We start from the raw sequence: 25,233 nt of genomic DNA, 5'->3' as shown, positions 1-25,233 counted from the left end.
AGGCTGCCGGGTGGTGCGCGGGGTCCCGGCTCCATCCGGCGGCCGCTGGCTGTAGAGCAGCTCCTGCTGCGGAGAGAGCAGAAATTTCTCCCGCCCCGAGATGGAGAAGGGACAACTGGGTACGACCAAGCCATTAAACGGTGGCTTCATTCCTCCCAGGACGCCCCTTTCAGACTCGTACCCACCCCAAAAGCCACAGCAAATGGTGAAAAAGACACGAGGCTGTCTGCACCCTTGCTGTTTGCTGCCAGTGCAGCCTGGGTAGGAGGAAGCCAACCCCACATGGGGTGGACTTGCCTATGCCCACCCTGTGCCCCCTCAGCTTGCAACATCCACTCTGGCTGTGTTCTGTTATCCCTGGGAGGAGCAGGGTAGGGTGACAGGTCACCCCTTACCTGTGAGCCATGAGGAGCTCAAATACTAAAAGCCTTGTAGTTAGAATCACCAATTGGTTTTGGTTGGAACATGATCGAGTCCAACCATTAACCCAGCACTGCCAAGTCCACCACTAAACCATATCCCTCAGCACCACATCCACATGGCTTTTAAACCCCTCCTGGCATGGGGAGCCCACTACTTCTCTGGGCAGCCTGTTCCCCAAGCTCTGACAACTCTTTTGGGGAAAGAATTCTTCCTGTTATACCCAGGCTTCCTGATTCCCACGTTACAGCATTTAATTACAAACAGCCAAGACTTAAGCCCAGGAAAGAGCTCCTGGGAAGGGACAGGCTCTGCCATGAAAACCACCCAGGAAGAAATAAACCCCACTGTTTATTAAAATAAACCCTCTCTGTCCTTTTTTACATCCCCCTTTACAGCAGCACTTCTGAGTCCTCCATGATGTTATTGCTGCATGGCAGCTCTGATGCCAGTGAGCTGCCAGCAGGCAAGGTGCTGGCCTGAGTCCATGATGAGCCCTCCTCAGTGGCTGGAAGTAGTGGGACATAGGCCTCCTCCTCTGTGGGGCCACTGAGCTGCTCTTCCAGGACATACCTTGTCCCCCATGGATCATTATGGTGGACATCCACTGCCACCAGCGCCGACTCTGCTCCAGGGGAGCAGGGCTCAACAATGTCCCCAGGGTCCAAATCAGAGTCTGCTTGGGGGAAGCCTGAATCCTGGGTAGAGTCTGGGCTCTCTTCAGGCAGGCTGGTGTTGACATAGATGATGTCTCCAGATCTCCTGATGGTGGCCAAGTTTTCCAGCAGCTTCTCCAGATGGACCTTCAGCTGTGAGAATGTCGGCCGAGCGGCAGGGTCAGCCCTCCAGCACGCAGACATGATTTCGTACCTGGAAGTTGGAAGAGGAGCATGGGTATTGTGGAGGCTAGAATCATAGAATCATTTTAGTTGGAAAAGACCTTTAACACCATCAAGTCCGACCATTAACTCAACACTGCCAGGTCACTATTAATCCGTGTCCCTCAGCACTGCCATCCCTCCAGGCATGAAGACTCCATCACTGCCCTGAGCAGCCTGTTCCAGGGCATGACAGTCCTTTTAGGGAAGAAATTGTTGCTCATGTCCAACCTAAACCTTGCCTGCCCCAATTTGAGTTCATCTCCTCTTGTTTGTTCCTTGGCAGAACAAACTGGCCCCCACCTTGGTACAACCTTCCCTTCAGGGAACTGTAGGGAGCAAGAAAGTCTTCCCTGAGCCTCCTTTTCTCCAGACTAAACAACCTCCATTCCCTCAGCCACTCCTCACAAGACTTGTGGTCTAGACCTTTCATCAGCTTCATTGTCCTTCTTTGGACATGCTGCAGCACCTCAATGTCCTTCTTGGAGTGCGAGACCCAAAACTGAACCAAACATTTGAAGTGTGGCCTCAGTTGTGCTGAGCTCAGATGCCACAGTGCTGAGTTCCAGGAGACAATCACCTCTCTAGTCCTGCCTGTCACACTATGCCTGATGCAGGCCAGGATGCTGTTGGCCTTCCTGGCCACCTGGGCATGCTGCTGGCTCATATTCAGCTGGCTGTCGACCAGCACCCCTAGGCCTTTTTCCATCAGGCAGTTTCCAGCCACCCTTCCTCAAGCCTGGAGCCTTCATGGGATTGTTGTAACCCAAGTTCAGCTCCTTGGGAACACTGCAGGTCTGTTCCTGGTACGCCAAGTCCTTCCTACAGGCGCTTGTGCCCAGCTGGGATATCAGGGCATGCTGGAAACTCCCAGCAGCTCCCTGGAGGCTGGATCCCATGGAAGGTTTCTTTGCCACATCCTTCAGGGACAGGCAGATGTTCCTTGTTGAAACCAGTGGCTCTGAGCAGTTTTCCTACTTTAACTGATTTTGTGTTTGCAGCTCGTAGCAATGGAAAGGTTAAACATCCTCAGCTGTGATGGCACTGGAAGAAAACTCAGGAGAAAAACTTTGCTGAGCTGCTCAGAAATGCAACATTTTGAGGTTTCCACATTTTCCCTTTTCAGGTTGACAGACTTAAGGCACTGAAGGGCTCTGAGTAACTACAGGGAGCTTTACAGGGAGGAGACCTTCTGGCCAAAACTATCTCATTATACAAAAAATGTAAAAAATATTAAAAGCCAAGTGTGCTTCCTCCGCCATAACCAGCAGAGGACACTGCTCCTGCCCCACAGCACCAACAAAGTGACCTCAGCACTTCCCACACAGCCCTTTGTGCCAGCCCTGCCAGTATGCCACTTCCTCCCCCTATACTGGAAGGGATTTCTGCCGTAAGCTCCCTGCCTGTCAACCGCACAAGGGAGAGAAGGTTAAATCCTTGCCTCTGCTCTTGTGGCCAAGAAGGCCAATGCCATTCTGGGGCATATTAGAAGGGCTGTGGTTAGTAGGTCGAGAGAGGTTCTCCTCCCTCTCTACTCTGCCCTGGCGAGGCCACATCAGGAATATTGGGTGCAGTTCTGGGCCCCTCAGCTCAGGAAGGACAGGGAATGGCTTAAAGAGTCCAGTGCAGAGCCACAAAAATTGTTAGGGGAGTGGAACGTCTTCCTCGTGAGGAAATGCTGAGGGAGGTGGGGGTCTTTAGCTAGAAGAGGAGGAGACTGAGAGGTGACCTCATTCATGTTTATAAATCTGTGAAGTGTGAGTGCCAAGAGGATGGAGCCAGGCTCTTCTTGGTGATGCCCAATGACGGGCAAGGGGCAATGGGTGGAAGCTGAGGCATAGGAAGCTCCATGGAAACAGGAGGAAAACATTTTTTCCCTGTGAGGGTGACAGAACACTGGAACAGACTGTCCAGGGGGGTTGTGGGGTCTTCTTCCCTGGAGATATTAAAAATCTGCCTGGATCCATTCCTGTGTGATCTGATATAGGAGATCCTGCCTGGCAGGGGGTTGGACTGGATGGAAAGGACATCAGCAACTGAGAGTAGACCCTTCCAGAAACCACCTCAATCATCTCCCTCTGTAGTTACTCAGGACTGATGAGGCCAGACATTGAGTACTGGGTTCGGTTTTGGGCCCTCACTCCAAGAAAGATGCTGAGGTGTTGAAGCAGGTCCAGAGAAGGCCAACAAAGATAGTGAAGGGTCTGGAGAACAGGGCTTGTGAGGAATGGCTGAGGGAACTAGGCTTGTTTAGTCTGGAGAAAAGGAGGCTCAGGGGAGACCTCTCACTCTACAATTCTCTGAAAGGAGGCTGGAGCAAGGTGGCTGTTGGTCTCTTCTCCCAAGTAACAAGTGATAGAACGAAGACGAAATAGCCTCAAGTTGCAACAGGTGAGGTCTAGGTTGGATATTGGAAGAAACTTCTTCACTGAAAGGGTTCTCAAAGAGTAGGATAGGCTCCTCAGAGAGGTGGTTGAGTCACTCAGCATCCCTGGAGGCATTTAAAAGATGAACAGATGTAGTGCAGAGGGACATGGTTTAGCAGCAAACTTGACAGAGTTAGATAATGGTTGGGCTCGATGACCTTAAAGATCTTTCTCAACCAAACAATTCTATGATTCAAGGGCAAGCGATACACAGGTCATCTGTGGGCAGCTGGAGAGCAGAAACAGGGTTACAAGACTCACAGTTCATCCAAGCAGTCCTCAGGCTTTTTCAGGCGCTGCCCATGGAAGAGGTATTCGTAGATCTCATGGTTCTGCACCCCTGGGTAGGGCGTCATCCCTCGGGTGGCTATCTCCCACATGGTAACGCCAAATGCCCACTGTGAAGACAAAGGGAAAGCTGCTGCAAGGACATTTCCAGGAGGAATGAATGACTCTTTTCATGGGGAAAGGTCACTTGCCCAGTGTCTGCTGGGACCCTGCACAATGCTGGGAGTTGTCACTCCAGCCCTGCCCTCCCCAGAAGTGGAAATAACAAGCAATGCCACAGAAGAGGCGAGTGGCCCACTCCAGAAACCTATTCCAGGGGCTGGCCGGGCAGCAAAAGGTCAGCACGTCCTGTTACCGAGAGCCTGCTCCTCTGGCTTTGTGCTTCCAGGCTACAGGAACAACCAAACCAAGCTGCTGCTCATGGCTTGGATGGGTGCACAATGCACTGGGTAAAAGTGGCTGGATGGCCGAGCTCATATAGTCATGGTGGATGGAGTTAAATCCAGCCGGTGGCTGGTCAGAAGTGGTGCTCCCCAGGGCTCCCCAGCACCCCAGTATTGGCTACTTTCTTGCTCTCTACAACTCCTTGGAGGGAGGCTGGATTGAGGTGGGGGTCAGTCTCTTCTCCCAAGGACCAAGCAATAGTATAAAAGCAAATGGCCTTTAGTTGTGCCAGGGCAGATTTAGGTTGGACATTAGGAGCAGTTTCTTCCCCCAAAAGGTTGTCAAACCCTGCTCAGGGTAGTGGTAGGGTCCCCATCCCTAGAGGGAGTGAAAAGATGTGACTAAGTGGTGCTAAGGGACATGGTTTAGTCGTGACCTGGCAGTGCTGAGTTAATGGTTGGACTTGATGATCTTAAAGGTCTTTTCCAACCCAATAATTTCTGTGATTCTATGAAAGCCTGGCAAAGTGGATGTCTCAACCCAGGGAGTGATTCTCAGCTCTTGCCTGCCTGCCCAGCCATGTGGACCTACCACATCACTCTTGGTAGTGTAAACACGGTCAGCCAGGGACTCGATGGCAATCCACTTCACTGGCATTTTGGCTATGCGGCCCTGGCGGTAATAATCACCACTGTAGATCTTCTTTGACAAGCCAAAGTCTGCCACACACACCGTCATGTCGTCCCGCAACCTGCCAGGGGAGCAGCAACCACAAAACAGCAAAGTTCGACGTGCCCAGCCTTAAAGCAGAAGCCTGAGGCTTCTTTCCCCATGTCTCTCCAGACTGAGGAAGCCACGGTGTTCTGTAAGACCACAGGGCTCCCACTGATGTCCATCTACCCAGGATGAAGCAGAGGAAAACAAACTCACATGCAGTTTCTAGCTGCCAAATCCCTGTGCAGGAAGTGCCGACTGCTCAGATACTCCATCCCCAGGGCAATATCAACCATGAACTTCACCAGCGTCTGCAGGGGCACAAACTGGCAACGAAAGGTGAAGGTTAGGCAGTGCAAGCTCTTTGGAAAGGATGTTTGGTTTGATCTGGAAGGCTTCCCCACCTAGGGCTGCTGGCTGACATTCTAGTGTGGATGTATCACCGTTGGTGACGTCCATAAGGAGTCCCACAATGGCAGCCACTGTGGCATCTCTCATCCTTGTTGGGCTAGTGCCCTCAGACTGCAAGGTTTACTGAATCACAGACCAGCAGGAGCTGCAGATGTGGGGACAATTCTTCTAGCAACAACCCAGCCTGAGCAAGCGCTGTGCCTCGGTGGCTCATGGACCTTGCTGTACAGCAAGCTGGTCATGGTTCGGCAGCAGACCTCTGCGCCAGTGAAAGTCAATCTTGGAGCAGGCTGCACAAGCAAGAGGGCAGCCAGTACTTCAGGAGAAACTATTCTTCCCTTTCATATGGCACTGGTGAAGCCATGTCTTGGTGCTGTATCTATTCAGGGCTTCTCAGTAGGGGAAAGATGTAGGAGACTGTAGACCACTGGGGCTGGAGGAGACGGTGTACAAGGAGGAGGTGAGATAGCCCAGTCCAGAGAAAGGACAGAGAGAATCCCACAGGTGTTTTTGGAGCTGGATCCCACTACTGCCACCTGACCAAGGCAGGAAGCAGGACTACAACCAACTCCTCTCATGCTCTCAGAAAGCAAAAGCGAGTTTGTTCCCAAGAGACAAGGTCCCACCTTGTTCCTCACAGACACAGGGCCCTCTGCTCCCTGCAGCCAGTACCTGGGGGGCCATCTCCAGCCGTGAGCGAAGCAGGAAGCTGTGCAGGTCACCATATTTCATGAACGGGAGAATCACCATGGGCTTGGGGACCTGCTGGGAGCTCAGCTCAATGCACACACCTGGAAAACACAGAGGGGTTGCACAGCCCTGTGGGCAAAGGCACCACAGTCCCCTTGCAGACATCTGTGGGACCTGTGCGCTCCCTCAGCCCAAATCCCAGCTGGAGGGTGGGGAGTGACAGCCCATACCTAGGAGCTTAATAACGTTGGGATGGTCAAAGTCCTTCATGCATGCTGCTTCACTGAGGAACTCTTCTATCTCCCTTTGGGAAAAGTTATCCACTGGAAAGCAGGGAAAAAGAAAGAGATTTCAATCCCCAAGAGCTTAAACACCCCACATCATTGCTGCCATCTCCCTTCATAGCACAGCTCCTCTGTGGGTCAGGCGAAAGGGACCACTGGAGTGTTTCTGCCATCCCTGGCTGTTTGATACGGCACCAGGAGCTGAAGCAGAGGCCAGCATACCCACAAAATGGTGCCAGGATGCAGAGAGAGCACCAGGACAGGTAGCAGGAATGTTGGCACCCACTGGAACAGAGAACATCATGTTTTGCAAGGCCAGGGTGATGACTTACACTTCATGGTCTTCACAGCCACCTTCTGCGGGGTGCCTTCAGGCTGGGTGAGACGTCCCTCCATCACTGACCCAAACTCCCCTGCACCATGGGAAAGAAGGAAGCACTTCACCCATAGCCTTTCAGGACACCACTATGTCCTACATCTGAAATGTTGTCAAGACAGAGACCACACACCCAAAAGACTACAGGGAAGGCTTGTGTCTCATCAGTTGCAGAAGGAGGACATGAAGCTACAATCTCCTTTCCACAACTACCTGAAGGGAGGTTCAAGGGAGGTGTGGGTTGGTCTGTTTTCCCAAGGAACAAGTGATATGATGAGAGGAAACAGCCTCATGTTGTGTCAGGGGAGGTTTAAGTCAGACATTAGGAAAAGATCTCTTCCCAGAGAGGGTTTTCAAGCACTGGAGCAGGCTGCCCCAGCAAGTGATGGAGTCCCCATCCCCAGAGGAATGGAAAAGCCTCATACATGTGGTGCTGAAGGACACAGTTTAGTGGTGGACTTGGCAGTGTTGAGTTAAGGATGGGACTCAAGGATCTTAAAGGTCTTTTCCAACCAAAAACATTCTATGATTCTAACTCAGGGGTCCTGGCACTTGGTCATATTCACTCATCATCTGTGTCACATCTCCTGGGCCTGAAGCTGGGGGATGATGGAAGTAACAGTGACAGCCCCTGCCCCATCCTCAGCTCCCCAGCCCCAGCACTCACCCTCTCCCAAGACCTTCCCCAGGCTGAGGGCATTTCTGTCCACAACAACATCCTGCAGCTTCTGCTGGAGCTCACTGCTGACACCTAGGCTGCCCACTGTGGGAGAAGGGAACAGGAGCTCAGGTCACCTCCATCCTGCAGACTTTCACTGCTGAGATATCCCCATCAGCCTCCTCACAAAGGGACTAAAAGCCACACTTACAGGTAAGGTCCACGGCTCTCCGGCAGTAGGACTTCTTGGCCGTGTAGTTCACTGCCAGCTCCGAGTCGTTCCTGTTGAAAGCATTCCTTGTGGGACAAAAACAGGCCCTGTGTGGGCTATGTGTAGCTGCTTCCCCCCTGATGAAGGAACTGCCACTTCCAGGTGGGCATGCACCCAGGAGTATGGGTAGAGAAGAGGTAATGCCCTTTGGCCCTAATTTCTTTCATTTCCCTCTGACTGGGTCGGTGCCACTGCTTACAACGTCTGAGGAAAACAGACACTTGATAAATAAGGACTGAGTCACAGAGGGTTTTGGGGCAGGGAATGGGATACTCATTTCCTACTCTGAGAGCAGTCTGTACCAGAAGGAATATAGTGCCTGGATCTATCACCTACTAAAGCGATCTCTTCTCTTGCCCGATGCACACCTCCAGCGTGCCAACGCTCTCTGTTAGCACACGAAGCCATCCAGAGCCTTTAGCCAAAGATACCAACAGGAGCTCCACACCAGTGTTCCAAAGCAGTGATGGGCATGCTGCTGGGAGATGCTGTGTAGCCTCCCTGGCATGAGGCTGTGCAAGGGTACAGCTCCAGGGAACAAAACCACGGCATATGCTCCAAGGGAGCATCACAAAGAGCAACAATGCTACACCAGTTAGGAAAGGGATCCCTACAAACCACCCATATTCAAACTGGGATAGGAGTGAAGCCATGGGAGATCAGAGTAGGTGGGATCCTTTCAGCAGCTCAATAAACTTCCTTGCTGAAATGACTCTCTTCCAAGGGAATCATGGAATCATTTAGGTTGGAAAAGGGCTTTACAGTCACCAAGTCCAACCATTAACCCAGCACTGCCAGGTCACCACTAAACCATGTCCCTCAGCACATTTACATGTCTTTCAAATCCCTCCTGGGACAGGGACTCCACCACTTTCCTAGTGGTGAGTGTGTGAAGAGATTTTCCTAATATCCTGTTCCCAGTTTGCTAGCAGACACCCAAGTGACAGCACTTACTAGAAAAGCTGCTAGCACCACAATTGCTTAATGAAGCCAGCAGCACAGGGAGGTTAAATTCCACTTAGCAAGTCACAAGGGTGAATGAGTAGCATTGTCTTGTTGTAGCAGAAAGCAGCCCTTTGTCCCTATTAAAACACCACTTATGTAGCCCAGAGGCAGTCTCTGTCTGGCAAGGCAAGTGCCACTCTTAGCCAGTGGCCCAAGATAGACCTGGCGTGTGCTGAGGCAGGAGGGGTTTCTCAAGGCCACAGAACACAGGACATTGTACATCTCTGCTCCCTCACCTCTGTCAAAATGCGGAGGCTACTCTCCCATACCAAGTTGCACAAGTTTACTTCCCTTTAAAAATCAGAATAGTAAGTGAAAGGTGAACTGCTGGGCTGAGAAAGGGGGGAAGTACCATTGCTGCAGTAAAAACACTCTTAATCCCTCACCACAGGCAAAAATAAATGCCATTTGTGGCACCAGCGTCAGTATCGGAGACCGAAACCTTGTCCCCAAGTCCAGCATGGGCTGTTGGCCAATCATCCTGCCTGCCCTGTGAGCTGCCCAGCTCAGGACACCCTTGCCAGCTGCCTCCCCTTCACCTTACCCGTATTTTGTCTCCATGCACCGTTTCTGGACGAGCACAGACAAGCAGAGGAGCAGCCCCACCGCAAGGGTCCCACAGATGAAGCCCAGCGCGATGGTGAAGGAGTCTGCGTTCCCCGAGGCTGGAGCTGAAGAGCGGGTTGAGGTTATTAATCCTAAGAAAATATCCCATTAATGGAGCTGGGGAAAGAGTCAGCCTGCAGCACCCAGGGGCTGGGGAACAAGCTCCCATGGGATGAAACAGAACCCAGCAAAGCCCAAGGGGTTACACAGGAGAAGAGGACACGAGGACCAAGGCTACAGACGGAGAGCCAGTCTCTCCTGGCTAACAAAGCCTGCTGAAGGTCCTCGACTCTCGGCTGTCAGCCTCCTCCGAAGGAGGATGGAGGGATGCAAAATGGTCTCGATTGGGTAAGGAAGGCATGATCTGTGTGCATCTCCATCATCCTCCCCTACACCCACACTGCACAGGCAGGGATGAGCATCTCCTTACCATGGCCAGGGATGAAGATCTCCACTGGGCTGCTGAAAGGTCCCACTCCCCCTTTGGTGACAGCGGCCACACGGATGGAGCAGGTGGCATTGGTGGCCACCACAGGCAGGATTGCAAAGCTGGTGTTCTGCTGGGCTTCAGTGGAGACGTTCTGCTGGAGAGATGAAGGCAAGAAGTCTGGGCTGGGGGAGACAGCAGGAGGGAAACTCAGAGATTTACTCAATTGTCCCCTTGCCAAATGTCTGTGAGGCTTTGCTTTCACAAGCCCAGAGGAACTGCAGCACCAAGCTATTTATGGAGAATAAGAGACCTGCCTGCAAGATCCAGATGGGATCTGGAAAGGGGCTGAGTGGTGTTTCCCCTTCAAACCTTGTGCTACTGTCACTGCCCATCAACAGCAGCAGGACCAGCAGCCTGAGCCAGAAACAAGGCAGAAAAGCAACCTCCCAAGGGAGGGATTGCATTTTATGCACCAGTAGTGGCATGGATTTTGTCCCCCAGCCTTTGTTGTGGTCAGCTTAGCCAGCAGAAGCTTGTATCCATCTTTCCTGTCTGCCAGGGATGTCCATGAGTCACGACAGGCTGCCCCACGAGCCGCAGCACTTGCCAAGCCTTGACGCTTGGTACGAGGGCTCCTCCTCAGAGCATCTCTGACCACTTCCAGCCGCAGTGATCCCAGTTTGATTGTTCCAGTGCCCAGCCATAGGAAGTAGATCTTAGGGCAGATATTTTCTGACTGTGGTTTTGTGTCAAGCTAATACTATTGCCAGTTTCAAGGGCGTGTTTTCTTAGCTGGTAATGCTGCAAGAGGTAGCATGCTCTGTGGCACAGATCTTTTTCCTTGGTAAAAACACAAGTGAGCCTTTTCCTGCAAATTCCCTCTGTTTCCTGGTCTTCTTCAGTTGAGGAAGTGCCTGTTGCTGAGCTCCACTGATCTCCAGCTGTAATACAGCTGCCCAACAGTGTCCCAAACATCTCTTAGGCTGCAGCAGGCATCACAGCCCCGATCACGTCCCTGGCTGGACACAACATGGCTGAGCAAAAGCAGGAGATGACAGGGATTGACGGACAAGGAGGAAATTTAAGCTTCTTGGAGAGAAACATTTGTAGTTCACAGTCATCAAAACACCACAGAAGTGGGTATGAAATGCACCCCAGCATGCCTGTGCCATCAGAGTGAGCTGATACCTGCTGCTGCCTCTGCTTCCACAATCCTGCTGTCCTCCCATCTCACATTTACAGCATCCTTCACCGGAAACACACACAAGATCTTTTCCTTAACACCAGCCTGAAAATGTACCAGGATTCTTTCATATCACAGAGAGCTCTGATGTGTCATTTGAGGCCAGAGCCCAGCTGATAGCAGAGGGAGCCTGGAGAGTGTGAGCGTGCTTGCGGAGCAGACAGCCCCTCTGGCAGGACAGCACTGCCAGCGTTAATGTTTTTTATGAGCATTGTGGCAGCTGAGGAATTCCTTCACGTCCTAGCCCTGGCAGCCTTAGCTCAACCAAGAACTGCTGCCTTAAGAATTAAACAAAACAGCTTTGTAAAAGTTTTTTTAACAGTTTTGAGCTAGTTGTGGAGAAGAGGCCTGCAGGTGGCCCTGCTGACACAGGACAGAATGCCCCCACCTTTATTGTGCTGGCGTCGTTAAATCAATGCTTATTTGGAGTATTTAATACTTAGACTGTTTAGGGCCAAAACTCAGAGACTATTTCTGAGAAATTAGAGCTTCACTCTACAGCAAGGATGTTCTTTTCTGCTTCAGACTGCCCATTCATCAGCTCAGGAGACCTTTAGGGGTGTGTGGGAGAGCCAGGTGCTCTGGAAAAAGGTGGCAGCACAGGCTCAAGCCATTCTCATGCTTCTCAGTTCTGTGATAGCCCTTATGAAAAGCTGTGCTGGCCCCTGCCCTCTGCTCTAACTCATGTTTCTGCCTTCCACAAAACCTGGAGGGTGACAAAACCCATCAGCAACAAACACAACTGTTTCCTTCTCTGCAAAGAGCAAACATCCCTTGCTCAGCCACCTCCTTCCTGAACCCCCTACGTGGGTTTTTGATCCTCCTGAAAGCCAGCATTAATGAGCAATTACTGACCAGGAACCCAAGCAGAAATTTCACCCCATAAGCATTCAACTGGGTAACCTTCTAAAAAACACCAACAGCAAGAAAGTCTCCCAGGGCTTAGAGGACAAGTCCTGGGTTTGATTTGTGCTTGAGAAGACAAGCATGTCAGCATTTTCTGTCCATGCCAGTCACAAGACCAAAACACTCTTTCCCTGAGTTCACTTGGTCTGGATCTGTACATTTTTTTTCAGAGGCACAAAAAGAGAACAGAAAATGCAGCATCCTATGAAAATGCAGAGCGTGAGTCACTCTTTCCATGCCGGGCTCAGGCTGTCACTACCTCTTTGCTTTCAGCCCGGGACAGAGGAAGACCAAACCACAGCACGGAGGCGACTGCTAGATGCATCAGCATGACTATCCAAAGGCTGCTTGGCCGCTGGCACAGCCTGGACAGGATAAGATGACCCAGGACTACCCTCAGGCAGTCAGGTCAACCTTGTCCTAGAAAATCCGTGAAGGCTGCTTCCCAAATCCTGGGAAAGACAAGCAAGGCTGTGCCAGATGACTTCATATGATCCCAAAATGTTCCCTGGGCTATGAAACCCTGTGCCATGTATTTGTAGATGAGGTAATGCACAGAATAAATCTCATTTGAGTAAGGAACAACTCAACACAGGGAACAGCTTCTCCTGAACCTTACGACTGATTCTGTGGCTGAGAAGTGTTAACAGATGCTGCCAGACCTTGACTGCCACTCTGAAGGCCACACCAAATTTGAGAACAACATCTGAGAAGAACATCTCACGTCCAGTTCAGAGAATAGGAGCCATCTTGTCCTGGAACTGCTCCTTCCTAGTATGAGTAACGTAGGGCATTATTATGAGTTACATGAACAGACAAAATGGAGACCACTGGTGTTAAAGAAGCCCAGGTGAAAGCACGAGACAGCAGACAAATGGCTCAATGTCCAAATGGAGATCCATGAGGAGCTGCGTCCCTCAGGGATCAGTACTGGGACCAGGGCTGCTGTGGGTGCCATGGACAGGGGCATTGGGTGCACCCTCAGCAGGTTTGCCAACGACTGCAAGCTGTGTGGTGCAGCAGACACGCTGGAGGGAAGGGAGGCCATCCAGAGGCACCCTCACGGGCTGGAAGGGTGGGCCCATGCCAACCTCGTGAAGTTCAACAAGGGCTAAGTGCAAAGTCCTGCGCCTGGGTCAGGACAATCTCAAGCACAAATACAGGCTGGGTGATGAGTGGATTGAGAGCAACCCTACAGAGAAGGACATGGGGGTGCTGGTGGATAAAAAGCTAAACAAGAGCAAACAATGTGCACTGGCAGCCCAAAAAGCCAACTGTATCCTGGGCTGCATCAAAAGATACATGGCTAGCAGGTTAAGGGAGATGATTCTGTTTACCTACTCTGCTCTTGGGAGATACCACCTGGAGCACTGCATCCGGCTCTGCAGCCTCCTACACACAAAGGACATGGATTTCATGGAGAGAGTTCAGAGGAAGGCCACAAAGATCATCAGAGGGCTGGAGCACCTCTCCTACAAGGATAAGCTGAGGGAGTTGGTTCTGTTCAGCATGGATAAGAGAAGGCTCCAGGCAGACCTTATAGTAACCTTCTACTACTAAGGGGGCCTACAGGAAGGCTGCAAAGAGACTCTTTTTCATAAGTGCCTGTGGTAATAGGGCAAGGAGCATTGGTTTAAACTAGAGCAGGGTAGGTTTAGATTGGACATTGGAAGTTATTTACTGTAGGGGTGATGAGAGACTGGAAGGGATTGCCCAGAGAAGCTGTGGATGCCTCATCCCCAGACCAGGCTGGATGAGGTTTTGAGCAACCTCATGTAGCAGGAGGTGTTCCTGCCCATGGCATGGAGTTGGAACTACATGATCTTTCAGGTGCCTTCCAACCCAAGCCAATGCTATGATTCTATGAAATAAGCTCAGAAAGAATACATGGAAGCACCAAGACCAAGCTGGACAGCCCTGCTTGATGTCTGCCGGGAATTTCTTTAGCCTTTAGCAATTCTTCCCCACTTGCCCAGTAACTTACCAACCCCTTGGAGCTCTGCCACTTGTACCAGATGTGATAGCCCTGCAGCTCCCCATGTATCCTCCCCAGGGGTGGCTTCACCCATTGCACCTCCAGGGAAGCAATGGATTCATTGAATGACACCGTGACGTTCAGGGGTGGGCTGGTGGGAGCTGTAGGAATCAAAGAGAAAGGAGGTGAAGAGAGCCAGGTAAGGATGCAGGGACAAGGTGGGCTGATGGAAAAGGAGCTGTAGCTCAGCCAGAAAGCACACAGTATTTCCTACAGCCTTTAATGTTTTCAGCAGGCCCATGGGTAAATTTCTTCACGCAGATCAATGGAGTTGAGGTGTCTCACTCCATGAGCAGCTACAACTCTGGACCAGCATCTAACCCAGAGAGTCCTGCCCAAAGCAAAGCTGCGTGACCAGGGCAGGCAAACCCTTCTCAGTCTCATTTCCTACCTTCCTCAGTGGTGCTGGCAGGTATCCAGGGGCTAAATGTCGACCAGCCAACTTCATTCCCACAGGAAACACGGATTTTGTAATCTGCCATGGGCTCCAGCTGCTGGATGTAATACACATGGGGAGGCACCAAGGTGTTGAAGAGAAGTGAGACATTGCTCTGTGGAACGGCTTCCTTGACCTTAATTGAAAAAGCAGTTCACAAACAGGGGTTAGTCAGCAGCAACCTGCAGGGTGAGATGCATGGCAAGGAATTTTACATCTGTAAACAGGATCCAGAGTCCTGTGCCTCACATTCAAACACTGGCAGGGCCTTGTTCCTGCATGCTGGCTTATCTCTGCTGTACAAAGCTGACTGCAGACCATTTGTGGAGCCCAGCATGAGGGCTCCAACACACATGGAGATGGAAGACTTGTGGTGGGGACATGTCAGAAATGTGTGCACCACGGCAGAAGGGAGGGGAGAGGAATGATTTGCTCTTTCTTTTGGCATGGGCAAAAGGAGCACCCACTAAAAATACCAGGCAGTGAGTCACAGACAAAAGAAAGCACTTTGTCGTGCCACACATCAGCAGACCACAGAACTTCTCTCGCCATCAGGTCTAGTGGGACCAATCACAGACCTCGTCAGACCCTATCACAGTACCACACAGTATCGTTACACTCAGCAGCACAAACAAATTTAGCACACTAAAACCAAGTCATGCCTTTTGCACAAAGAGAAACAGGCTGGCTATTGAGTGCTCATATAGATGCCCTCCCTTAGAGCTCTCCAGAAAATACCTCATTTGGTGGGAAGCACCACAAGAGAGGTCTGTGCTGGGATGGTTGGAGGCAAGAAGGCAGAGCAAGAGATACCAGCACGAGACAGTTTACTTGGAAGACAATCCACAGGACATGTTTCAATGTGATCCACAAGCATAAAGTCATAGAATCCTCTCAAAGCTTCCAGATAAGATTTTGGGGAGGAGGAGAGCTGCCCTTCTGCTTGAAGAACAACCATACCCTCTGGGTGCAAAGAATGGTTTCAGCATCCCTAGCAAAAATGAAAGAGAATAGCCTTCAGCCCTGTAGAGCTGAAACAGTCCCTAAGCCATCACTACAAGTGTTGAGGGAAGTGAGCAGCACTCAGATCAATGTGGAAGCCTTTCTAAAAGCACCACTGGGGCTGGCTGCTCTCCTGAGCATTGAGCCCGGCTGCGCTATCTTGATCCTCAACTTGCTTTCTGGAATAAATCCATCAAACTGATGTGTTGTGGTGGTGGTGTTTTTTTAATGAGGCATTTTGCAAACTTAAAACAGCTTGAACTTGGCAGGTGTGACAGAAACAGCTTCCCTTTTAAGCACCAGAGCACTCAGAAATGAGTCAGCTCATGGACCACTCTACCCAAGTGAGGGGATTAGCAAAGGGGACAGGAGTGAAAAGGCTTAGTCACTGCTGTGTTTTTGCCAGACGTGTTTTGTTTTCCAATTCAAAAGGCTATTTCCTAATGACAGACCGTGAATGTTAAGTCATAGGAAATTCTTTGCCTCTCCACCCCATTTCCTGAGCTCCAGCTGGAATGCAGCAGTAGATGCAGTGCTAATATTAGCTCTGGTACCTTTCCTCCCTGTAACTCCTTTCACTTTTACCTGGCTTCAAACATCGCCGCTTTCCACGTGTCCTCTCAGCCGCAGCATACATTAGCCAGTGTAAGAAACACACCCACGAGAAAGCAAGCAATGACCCTGAACTGTGAAACCCAGCACAGTCAGGGAGAAGAGGCAGCTACTACCTGCTGGGCTGTACTCATGCAGGTAGCATTTTCTGACTTGTCCAGGAGACAGGCAATCCTTCAGCTCCTTCACAGTACTTACAAGGAGTGCAGAGCTGAGAGAAACCTCCACCTTCAAAGCTCAGTGAGAAGACTGCTTAACTGAGAAGCATTTGACCAGGAGGTAAAACTAGGGACAAGCATGTGCCTGCAGCCACTCAAGTCTTTCAAAGTCTCCCAGATTGCTACTTGGAGCAATTCTGGCCATCTCTTCATGAGATGACTCTTGAAGAGTCTTGAAGGCATTACAACCTGTCTTGCCTGAGGGAAGAGATTCTCACAACTCTCTCCTGACACTTCAGGTGCACAAGCCCAAGAGATGGGCTCTTTCAGGCCAAAAAACAGGACCACCTGTTCCTATCACCCCTTGTTTCTGCCCCTATTCACCACCCCGCTCCTGGGACACAAGACAGCTTCATGCTCCCTGTGCCTGTCTCTATATGTGGGACCCTGTCTATCCCCCCTCACAGCAGGCAGGGCACAACTACATTTTGTTAGCAGACCCCAGCAAGGCAGTCTCTTATCTTCTCCTTTCAAGCCTCCTTCCATGCCAGTGGTGTTCTGGTGATACTCAAGCTCTTGGCTCTGCTTGCTGCTCAACTTGGTCAACCTCAACATCATCCTCCCCCAAATTCTCCAGCGGCCTGGACCACAGAGCACTGGTGGGACAGCATCCCATCCTACCCTTTCAGAGCCGCTGGGACAGTCCAACTCAACTTGCCCAAACCAATACCCTGGTCAAATCTGCATAGTTCATGTCAACCAACACCTATTTCCACCTGCCTTGGAGCATCTGTCTGAGAAGGGGTGCAGGGGCAAGGTGGGTTGCAGATGCTTACCTGGACATTGCAGCTGTTGAAGGCAGAGAATGCATCAAAGCCTGGCACCCAGGATATCCCAATACCATTGGCTGTTTGGTTGAGGACATGCAGGCTTGCAGGTGCAGAAGGTATTCCTGCAGGCAAAAGCCAAGAGCAGTCAGCTGGAGCTCTAAGCACAATGGCGGCACATCGGGCTTCCTCCTTGAAGTTCCTGGAGTACAGACCAACGGTGTGTGAACCCCAGGCACTGCCCTGAATACAGCCACAGCCATCAGTCTGCTCTGGGTGTTTCAGACCACTGGACAGGACAGCAGAAAATCACTCCTTCCAGGACAATTTTGACCGTGCTCTCTGTTTGTGAGCTCTCTGGGCTGTTTAGAGGCAATGACATATTTTGGGGAACACCCTCCTTGCACTGAAGGAATGGCTCCCACTAGGAATGTCAGGAATTTCCACCATTTCCTACCAAAAACTGTGAGCACTGCCCTGGTTGTGAAGGAAGGAAAAGAGTGATACAGCCCTTCCGAAGCCTGCCGTGGGGCTGAGAGTTCTGCTTTCTGATGCACTCTGTGGTGCTTCCTCCCACAGCAGCAATCCTGGGATGACAGAACCACGCTGAAGGACTCTGCTGCTACCTGCACCCTGCTTGATTTTAAATGTAGGTTCAATACAAGAAGTATGGGAATCATAAAACCATCTCCTTCAGCTTGTGTAGAATGAGTGCTTGGAACTGTGGAGACTGGGACAGCTTCTGCTTGGACAGAAGTCAACAGGCAAAAAACCTGTCACACTGCTGCTTACCTTTCACGTTGACCTGCCCTGGGCTGGATGCAGTCAGCCCTTTGCTGTTGTGAGCTTCGCAGCTGAACAACGCTGTTTCATTGAGACCTTTGGGGAGGAAGACAAAGGCCTGTTCACTGGATCTGCCCATGGTGCCCAGATCACAGCAAGTCTCTACCTGCTGCTCACACAAAATGTTTGTGTCTTCCTTTTGTTGCTTTATTTTTCACCCAAAACCAAAAGACCTTTTATTTCACGTTCAGTCTCTTCCCTTTGTGGTATTTCTGTGCTGACTGCCCAAGGATGAGATCCAGCTCCCCCACCTGCCATGCTGCGAGCATGAGTGCACCATCAGTGTGAGATGTGGCATAGCAAGCAGGTCTCTACAGTTCTATGACAACATTGCACAACCTCCTGAGTAAGCATGTATCTTGCCTTCAAAAAGGGAAAGCCAGAAAGCGGAAGAGCCCACCAGCAGAGCTCGGATCAGATGACTCAATGCTGTTTGAAGATTGCTCAAATCTCCCAAAAGGACTGCTTTTGGGAGCCACTGGAAATACCCCAGCAGAAACAGCTGCTTCTTTTCCCTGGGGTGTCAGCACAGAACCACAGAATCATACAATCATTTAGACTGTAAATAAACCCTAAGCTCATTGAGTCCAACTAGTAACCCAGCACTGCCAAGTCCACCACTAAACCACACTCCTAGGCACCACATCTTTTCAATCCCTCCTGGGATGGAGACTCCACCACTTACCTGGGCAGCCTGTTCCAGGGCTTGGCAACCCTTTCCATGAACAAACTGCTCCTGCATTAGCAGAGGTATTGGACCAGATGATCTCCAGAGGTTCCCTCCAACCTCTACCATTCTATAGTTCTAATGCCCAACATAAATCACCCCTGGCACAACCTGAAGCTATTTCATCTTGTCACTTGCTGCTTGGGCGAATAGACCAACCTCCACCTTGCTCCAAACTTCATTGAGGCAGTTGTAGAGAGAGAGAAGGCCTCCCATGAGCTTCCTTTTCTCCAGGCTAAACAACCCTGGTTTCCTCATCAGCTCCTCAGAAGACCCATGCACTAGATCCTTCATCAGTTTCATTGACCAGGTCCAGCTCTGGGCACACTCCAGCACCTCAATGTCTTTCTTGGAGCGAGGGGCCCAAAACTGAACCCAGTATTTGATGTATGGTACCATCAGTGCCCAATAGAGAGGGATGATCAATTCCCTAGCCCTGCTGGTCACAGTACTCCTGATACAGGCCAGGATGGTGCTGGCCTTCTTGGCCACATGAGCACACACTGGCTCTTATTTAGCTGCTGTGAACCAACATTCTCAGGTCCTTTTTCACCAGGCAGATTTCCAGTCACTCTTCCTCAAGTCTGTCTGAGATGACCCAGGCAGCAACAGCACTCAGATTTTCAACTCATGCAAAAAAACCTACTGGAGGTGCAGGGCTGTCCCTCCCGGGCACATTGCCTGCGGCACAGTGAAAGGCTTGTCAGGGTGTGCCAGTCACACCAAGCTTTAGCTCTCCCCAGCAGCACTGTTTCCCAGTGTGACAGGGTGCTTGGGACAGGAGGGTGACTGTTCAAACGCCCCGACCGAGCATGTGCCAGCCGGACGCAAGTCCATCCAAGAGCAATGACTCACTTCTTCCGGCTTTCGCTGCCCTTGGATGCCAAGACGAGCCAGTTATAGTCTGCTTGCTAATTAGCTGAGCAAATTAAGAAACCCCTCCTCTCTTCTGGCTCTGCAGCAAAACCATGACGGGTTTTGCGTTAAATGAAGGACTCTTCTCCCTGTGCCCCACTAGGGAGACACACTGCAGGGGCCAGCCCAAGGACTCTGAGAGGACCATCAGTAAAGCAGCCTGTAAGAGCAGCAGGGTGCTTGCTGGCACGGCCACAGGCTAGAGGTAAAATCTGCTCCTTGCTTAAGAAAGAGCAGCTTGACTGTCCTGCCTCTTTCCCTCCCCAGAAGCCACACAGAGGCGTTCCAGCTGGCCACGGCAAGGATGCTGCTGGGCTCACCTGGCACAGTCAGTACTGATGGGGAGATGTGAGGCTTCTCATTGAGTCGGATGTTGTTGCGAAACCAGTAGATCTCCACAGGCTCTGGTGGGCCCACAGCTTGACATGTGAGGTTGAAGGGACTGTTCTTGGTGACATTCAGCTTCTCAGGCTGACGAATGAAGTGTGGGAGCCCTTCATGGACACAAGCAGAGAGGAAGGTTCAGAGAACTTGGCAACATAACCCTATCAACAACCCCGAACTGTCCTGCCAGCCACTATGCCCAGCACCAGCAACAAGCCCCTTCCCATACAGGATCCCTAATTTCTGAAGGACAGCTCCCAGGTCCTGGAGCTTGTCACTCAGCCAGGGCACAATGCTCTACATCTCCTGCATGTCCACCCTGAGCCTCTTTCAGCTCACCTTCCAGCTGCACCAAGATAGGATCCGACACAACCTCCATGCCAGCGATGTTGAGTTTGCAGGTGTAGGAGCCGTTATCTGAGCGCTGGGCAGCAAGGATGCTGACAGAGAGAACAAAGACCATGTCAAGGCTGTGGCAGCAAGACTGGCCACACACACAGCTCCCACAGGAGGACAGAGCAAAGCTGCCAGCCTGGGGGTAAGTTTTGATCCATACCAACCACTCCGCAGCACACACCAAGCAGATGTTGGTCTTCCAAAGCCAGGCTTTGGGGACTAGGGAGTGGCTGCTCACCCTAGTCTCAGTCTCAAGCCCCTGCAAGCTCCCGAGAAGCCCATGTGTAAGGCATCCCTCCAGGTTACCTGAAGGTAGAGGTCATTGCCACTTCCTCCTCGTCAGAGATCTCGAAATGGCTGGCGGCGATGCGGTCCAGCACATGCAGCTCCTTCCCATCCTTCCATAAGGAAATGCCTGGGGCATCTGGCCTGAGCAGGAGCTGAGGTACTTTGATGGAGCAATTAAATGTGACATCCTTGTGCTCATTAATCACGATGTGGTGTACCATGGGGTTAAACTTAATCTGTCGCAGAGAACTGGCTGAGGGCTCCTCCCAGGACCGCTCTGTGCTCTGGTGAGGCCAGGAACCAAGGCTGGCCACACTTCGCTCAGCGTGGTGGGACTCTGCCAACAAGTTCATCCTGAGACCTTGATTTCGGTCAGCATTGTCTGCAAGACACAACCTCAGTTGTGTTACCACCAGGCAGCAAGCATCCCCCTCCCAAACCCTGCAAAGCCCATCACTTCCATTAATAAGGACGGTTCACTGACAGACGCTCCAAAACTTCCAGCTTTCTGAGATCTCCTTGCAGCCCTGAGGAGGAAGCATGGAGCTGGGGCCGTCCCAAGACTGACAGTGTACAAGCAGCACCTCCAAAAAAAGCCTTTTTAAGACAAACGGGAGCAGCTTTGGCTAAAGAAAGTGCTCAGCTGCTTCTCTTTCAGCAGGAGCTATTTCTGCTGCATCACACCCCCGGGACTGCAATATAAAAGGATCCCTGTGCAGGAGGAATTTGGGACTTTACTCCAATAAACCCCTTTCAGGGCCTCATCCCAAGCATTTTCATCTGGGGCAGAGAAATCCCTGGCGGGGATTTCTCTGAGATCAGGCTCTTTGCTGGTGATGCTGCTCCCTTCTCAGGACAGGGTAAGCTGCTCTGAAAGAGAGAGGTGCTCTGCAAATCAATCACAAACTCTTTTCCTAAGGTAAGTGCCTCCAACAAGCTGCTTTTCTCAGGAAACCAGCTGCAGCTGGATGAAGAAATGCTTTCAGACAGTGTGTAGGAGCTGACTGCTGTTTAGTCTTTGCCCACACGTTTTTCCTAAGGAAGGCTATTCACCATCTCTTTCCGAAGGCTTTGTGCCTCATCTACAAATGTAATGGCCCTTTCCCCCTCCTTCCCAGCACTTCCCACCCCAGCCATGAAGAGGACGAAGCGCAGCTCCATACACAGCAACTTCCCCTAAACAAAACTCTGTGTGTTTGAAGGGAGATCTAGGGAGTATCTCACAAACAGATCCTTCTGCCGGCTTTCCAAGCTTCCTGAGATTGTCAGAGGCGTAGAGAAACCCCAAGCGGAGCAGTGGATCTCCCTTGCTGCTTTCACCAAGCAAAGGCATTGTGCCAGGCAGGAATTTCAATTCAATTAATTTTCCTCTTTCAATTAAAAAAAAAGGGGGGGGGGGGGGGGGGGGGAGAAAGAAAAACAGCAGAAAGCAGCACCCCTCTTCACAGTTTAAAAGCTAATACCATACCACCGGCAGAAAGCACAACTTCTGTATCTAACTGGTGCTCAGCTGAATCTGTTTTGTGCCAGGGCTTAGTCCTCAAACATCAAACAAGTTTTTAAAGCTGTCATTACTACTGTGAGTAATGGGGGCTGAGCCTAGTGTGCCTTCCAGAGAGCCAAGAAACACAACCTAATTTTGAGGCTGGATGTATTCCTTTGCTATATTGCTCGCTATTTTTAACCCCCGAGAAATGCTGCTTCTACTTGAGACGGGCTTTTAAGTCCTGCTCGGTGCAAAGGAAAGCTCAAGGCTCTCCTTGGCTCTCACACAAAACAATTGGTTTTCCTTTCAGCAAACAAACAAACCAAAGCCCCAGAGCCTGAGCTTTCCCAACCTGCTTCCCAAGCTCTGCCCTCCTAACACAAACAGAAGCCACGTGACGGCTGCCAAGCGCAGCCCGCTGCTGTTTCCTTGCGGGCCGGCTCAGCAGCTCCCTCGCAGCCAGGCAGCTCCACAAAGGTCTGCCCACGGCAAACAAGCCAGCGACCCCAAATCCTCTTCCTGCTCTTCCCAGAGCTCACCCAGGCTGGAGCCACTCGCTACCCAGCACGATTCAACCCCATCCAGCTGGTTTGACGCTTCTTTTCGCAGCTTTCCAGCCCTGCTTGAGCAGATAGCTACCCCAGCAGGGACCTCTGGCCGGGACAACCCGGATTCATGCCGATCGATGGTCCTTGCCCTTAGGATCCTCCCTCTGTGATGCTTTCTGCCCCCTCCAGGCTGCTTCAAATTTGAAGGCGAAGAGGATATTAGCTTCATTTTCTATACTGATTAAGCGGAAAGAGATGTTTGCTGTCCCAGGAGTTAAATACTTTCCTCTCTGACTCATGTAATAACAGCGCTACCTTTGAGTACCCCTCTCCATCCCCAGCTGTTTGGGATGTGGATGTTTTCATGGCACTTTCAAAAGCTATTTGCCCTGTGTGGTAGGACATCTCTTAAGCGTGCCCAGGGCAATTTGTTTAGGTTCTACAAGCCCATGGCAGAGTCACAGAGCTGAAAGCCTGCCTGCGTTCCTGCCACACTGGAGCAGCTCCCTTTGCTCACCACAGCTTGGCAAGATGGAAAAGTTGGTGTGGAAATAAATCCACTTGCAAGCACAGTGCTGCTCTCTTGAAACACCTGGGACCAGAACAAAACTAAAGGAAGGGATGAGAAAACACCCAGGTCTGCCAAAAGCTCCATACATCCCTGTGTTTCCCATTACTGGAAGAAATTCACCTGCTGACAAGCTTTTTTTGCTCAGGCACTTGTTGAGCATATCTTCACACCAGACAGAGCAGGAGGAATTCAGACACCCTTGCCTATGGGGTTTCCCACCTTTTTATCCCCTGGAAGCTGTGAGAAGTAAATTTCCCCTAGGATCACACCTGTCTCCCAAAGAGACTCCTGGGGTTCAAACAGCATAAACTAAACCAGAATTCCTTATGAAATTCACCCTGAGTTCTCCTCACTACAAACTCCTGCTGTGACAGAGTCAACACTTAACTCCACCCTGCCCAAAGCAAACACATTCCTGCCTTCCCTGCTAAATCCCATTGACACGCTGAGAGCCCACTGACAATGGGTCACAACACCCCAGCAGCTCACAGCCCACAACCAAACCGCAGGCAGGTCTCACGACAGCACACTTTAAATCCAAACCCTTTTGCCTCTTTGCCTCTGTTTGTGGGTCACTAAGCACATGGAGCTGACAAACCAGCAGAGTGACAGCACCACAGAGCCTGTGACACAAACCACTGTTTCCCACTGATTTTTCCCAGCATTTGCATGCTGGCAAGATAAATCCCAGACCTGCTTTTGAAAGGTCCCTGCTTGTCATGTTGTCCCCAGCAAGCATAGGCACATCACAGAATCATTTAGGCTGAAGAAGACCTTTGAGATCACCAAGTCCAACCCTTAACCCAGCACTGCCAAGTCCACTAAACCATGTCCCTCAGCACTATATCTATGAATCTTTGCAACCTCTCCAGGGATGAGGACTCTGCCACTTCCCCGGGCAGCCCATTCAAGGGCTTGACAACTCTTTTGGGGAAGAAGCTGTTCCTAATGTCCAACCTAAACCTTTCCTAGTGCAACTTGAAGCCGTTTCCTCTTACCCTATCACTTGTTTCTTGGGAGAAGGGACCAACCCCCACCTTGCTCCCATCAGCAAAGTGCTGGGAGACGCTACAGAGGCAGAGCTGTGTCCCAGGACATCAAAACCCTCTTTCTCTAGGGCTAGTGGACATGTTCTGCTGCCAGAACCCCCCAGTGAAGTCACTCCCCCCCAGGAGTTCATCTTCGCTTTAGTCTGCGCGTCCAGTGAGCAGGAGCGGGGTGCGAGGCCACTGGGCTGCCGTGCAACACCTCGCTCCCCGGCAGTGAACCGAAGCAGGAGCTGCAAGGAAAACGAATAAACACCCCATCCCCGGCACCGGCACCCGGGCAGCCCCGCCATCCCGACACCGTCCCGGCCACCCCCAGCCCGGGACACCCCCAGGACTCACCGGCCGCTCCGTGGGGCGGGCGTAGGGCCACCAGCAGCGCTGAGAGCAACGACCATCGCCCGCCGACCATCGCCGCCGCCGCCGCCACCGGCCCCGGCTCCGGCCCCGGCCCCACCACCGGCCCCGCTCCGCTCCGTTCCGCCGCGCCTCGGCGCCAGCCCGTCCCGTCCCGGCACCGGCCCGCCTCCCGTGGGGCGGGGACTGGGAAGCACCAGGGAAGGGGGCTCCAGGGCTGTGTCCTGCCCCGAGAGGTTCGCTGAGGTTGCCCTCGTGAGATGCTAGAGGCAAGATCTGGTGCTGAAGAGTTAAAGTTGTCTATGGATGGACAACTTCTTTGTGCAGGGGAGCTGGATTTATTATCTCCAGTAAGGTAGAATCACAGACTCACATAATCATTTGATTAGGTCGGAAAGGACCTTTAAGTCCAACAGTTAACCTGACACAGCCAAGTCCACCACTAAACTTCTCAGTACAAGAAGGACATTGAGATGTTGGAGCACATCCAAAGAAGGGCAATGAAGCTGGTGAAGGGTCTAGAACACAAGTGTTCTGAGCAGTGGCTGAGGTAACTCGAGTTATTTAGCCTGGAGAAGAGAAGGCTCTGGGATACCTCCTTGCTCTCTACAA

At 51.5% G+C, this 25,233-nt stretch overlaps 1 protein-coding gene across 4 annotated transcripts; it reads right to left on the bottom strand.

Moving 5' to 3' along the window:
• Window positions 1-752: 752 nt before the first annotated feature.
• On the bottom strand, window positions 753-24,730 carry MERTK (MER proto-oncogene, tyrosine kinase). Of its 4 annotated transcripts, none has more exons than XM_068153351.1 (19): window positions 24,607-24,730; window positions 20,632-20,995; window positions 20,269-20,369; window positions 19,866-20,039; window positions 17,853-17,939; window positions 17,070-17,185; window positions 14,417-14,597; window positions 13,975-14,126; window positions 9,842-9,995; window positions 9,350-9,503; window positions 7,741-7,826; window positions 7,539-7,634; window positions 6,828-6,908; window positions 6,442-6,534; window positions 6,194-6,312; window positions 5,327-5,436; window positions 4,988-5,147; window positions 3,986-4,122; window positions 753-1,290 (listed from the first exon to the last, which is right to left on the bottom strand). In XM_068153351.1, the coding sequence occupies exons 1-19, from the start codon at window positions 24,674-24,676 to the stop codon at window positions 813-815; spliced, it is 2,913 nt and encodes a 970-aa protein (XP_068009452.1). In that variant the 5' UTR covers window positions 24,677-24,730; the 3' UTR covers window positions 753-812. The 4 variants fall into 4 exon arrangements, with proteins under 4 accessions (XP_068009452.1, XP_068009455.1, XP_068009453.1 ...); XM_068153354.1 differs by having other exon boundaries at window positions 7,741-7,811; XM_068153352.1 differs by having other exon boundaries at window positions 9,842-9,992.
• Between the last annotated feature and the right edge of the window lie 503 nt (window positions 24,731-25,233).

This window comes from Melanerpes formicivorus, unplaced genomic scaffold (genome assembly GCF_026170545.1).
Source record: "Melanerpes formicivorus ecotype bairdi unplaced genomic scaffold, bMelFor1.0.p_v2 SCAF_25, whole genome shotgun sequence".
Lineage (NCBI taxonomy): Eukaryota > Metazoa > Chordata > Aves > Piciformes > Picidae > Melanerpes > Melanerpes formicivorus.
Note: the sequence above shows the minus strand (reverse complement) of the source record. Positions and strands in the feature narration are given on the sequence as shown.

Excerpts from the sequence above, each read along its gene's own strand:
- MERTK (XM_068153351.1), bottom strand. The coding sequence starts at position 24,676 with ATGGTCGGCGGGCGATGGTCGTTGCTCTCAGCGCTGCTGGTGGCCCTA. Across the intron at positions 20,370-20,631 it reads GCAATGACCTCTACCTTCAG|CATCCTTGCTGCCCAGCGCT; the intron begins GTAACCTGGAGG and ends TCTCTCTGTCAG. Across the intron at positions 7,635-7,740 it reads GAGAGCCGTGGACCTTACCT|TGGGCAGCCTAGGTGTCAGC; the intron begins GTAAGTGTGGCT and ends CTTCTCCCACAG.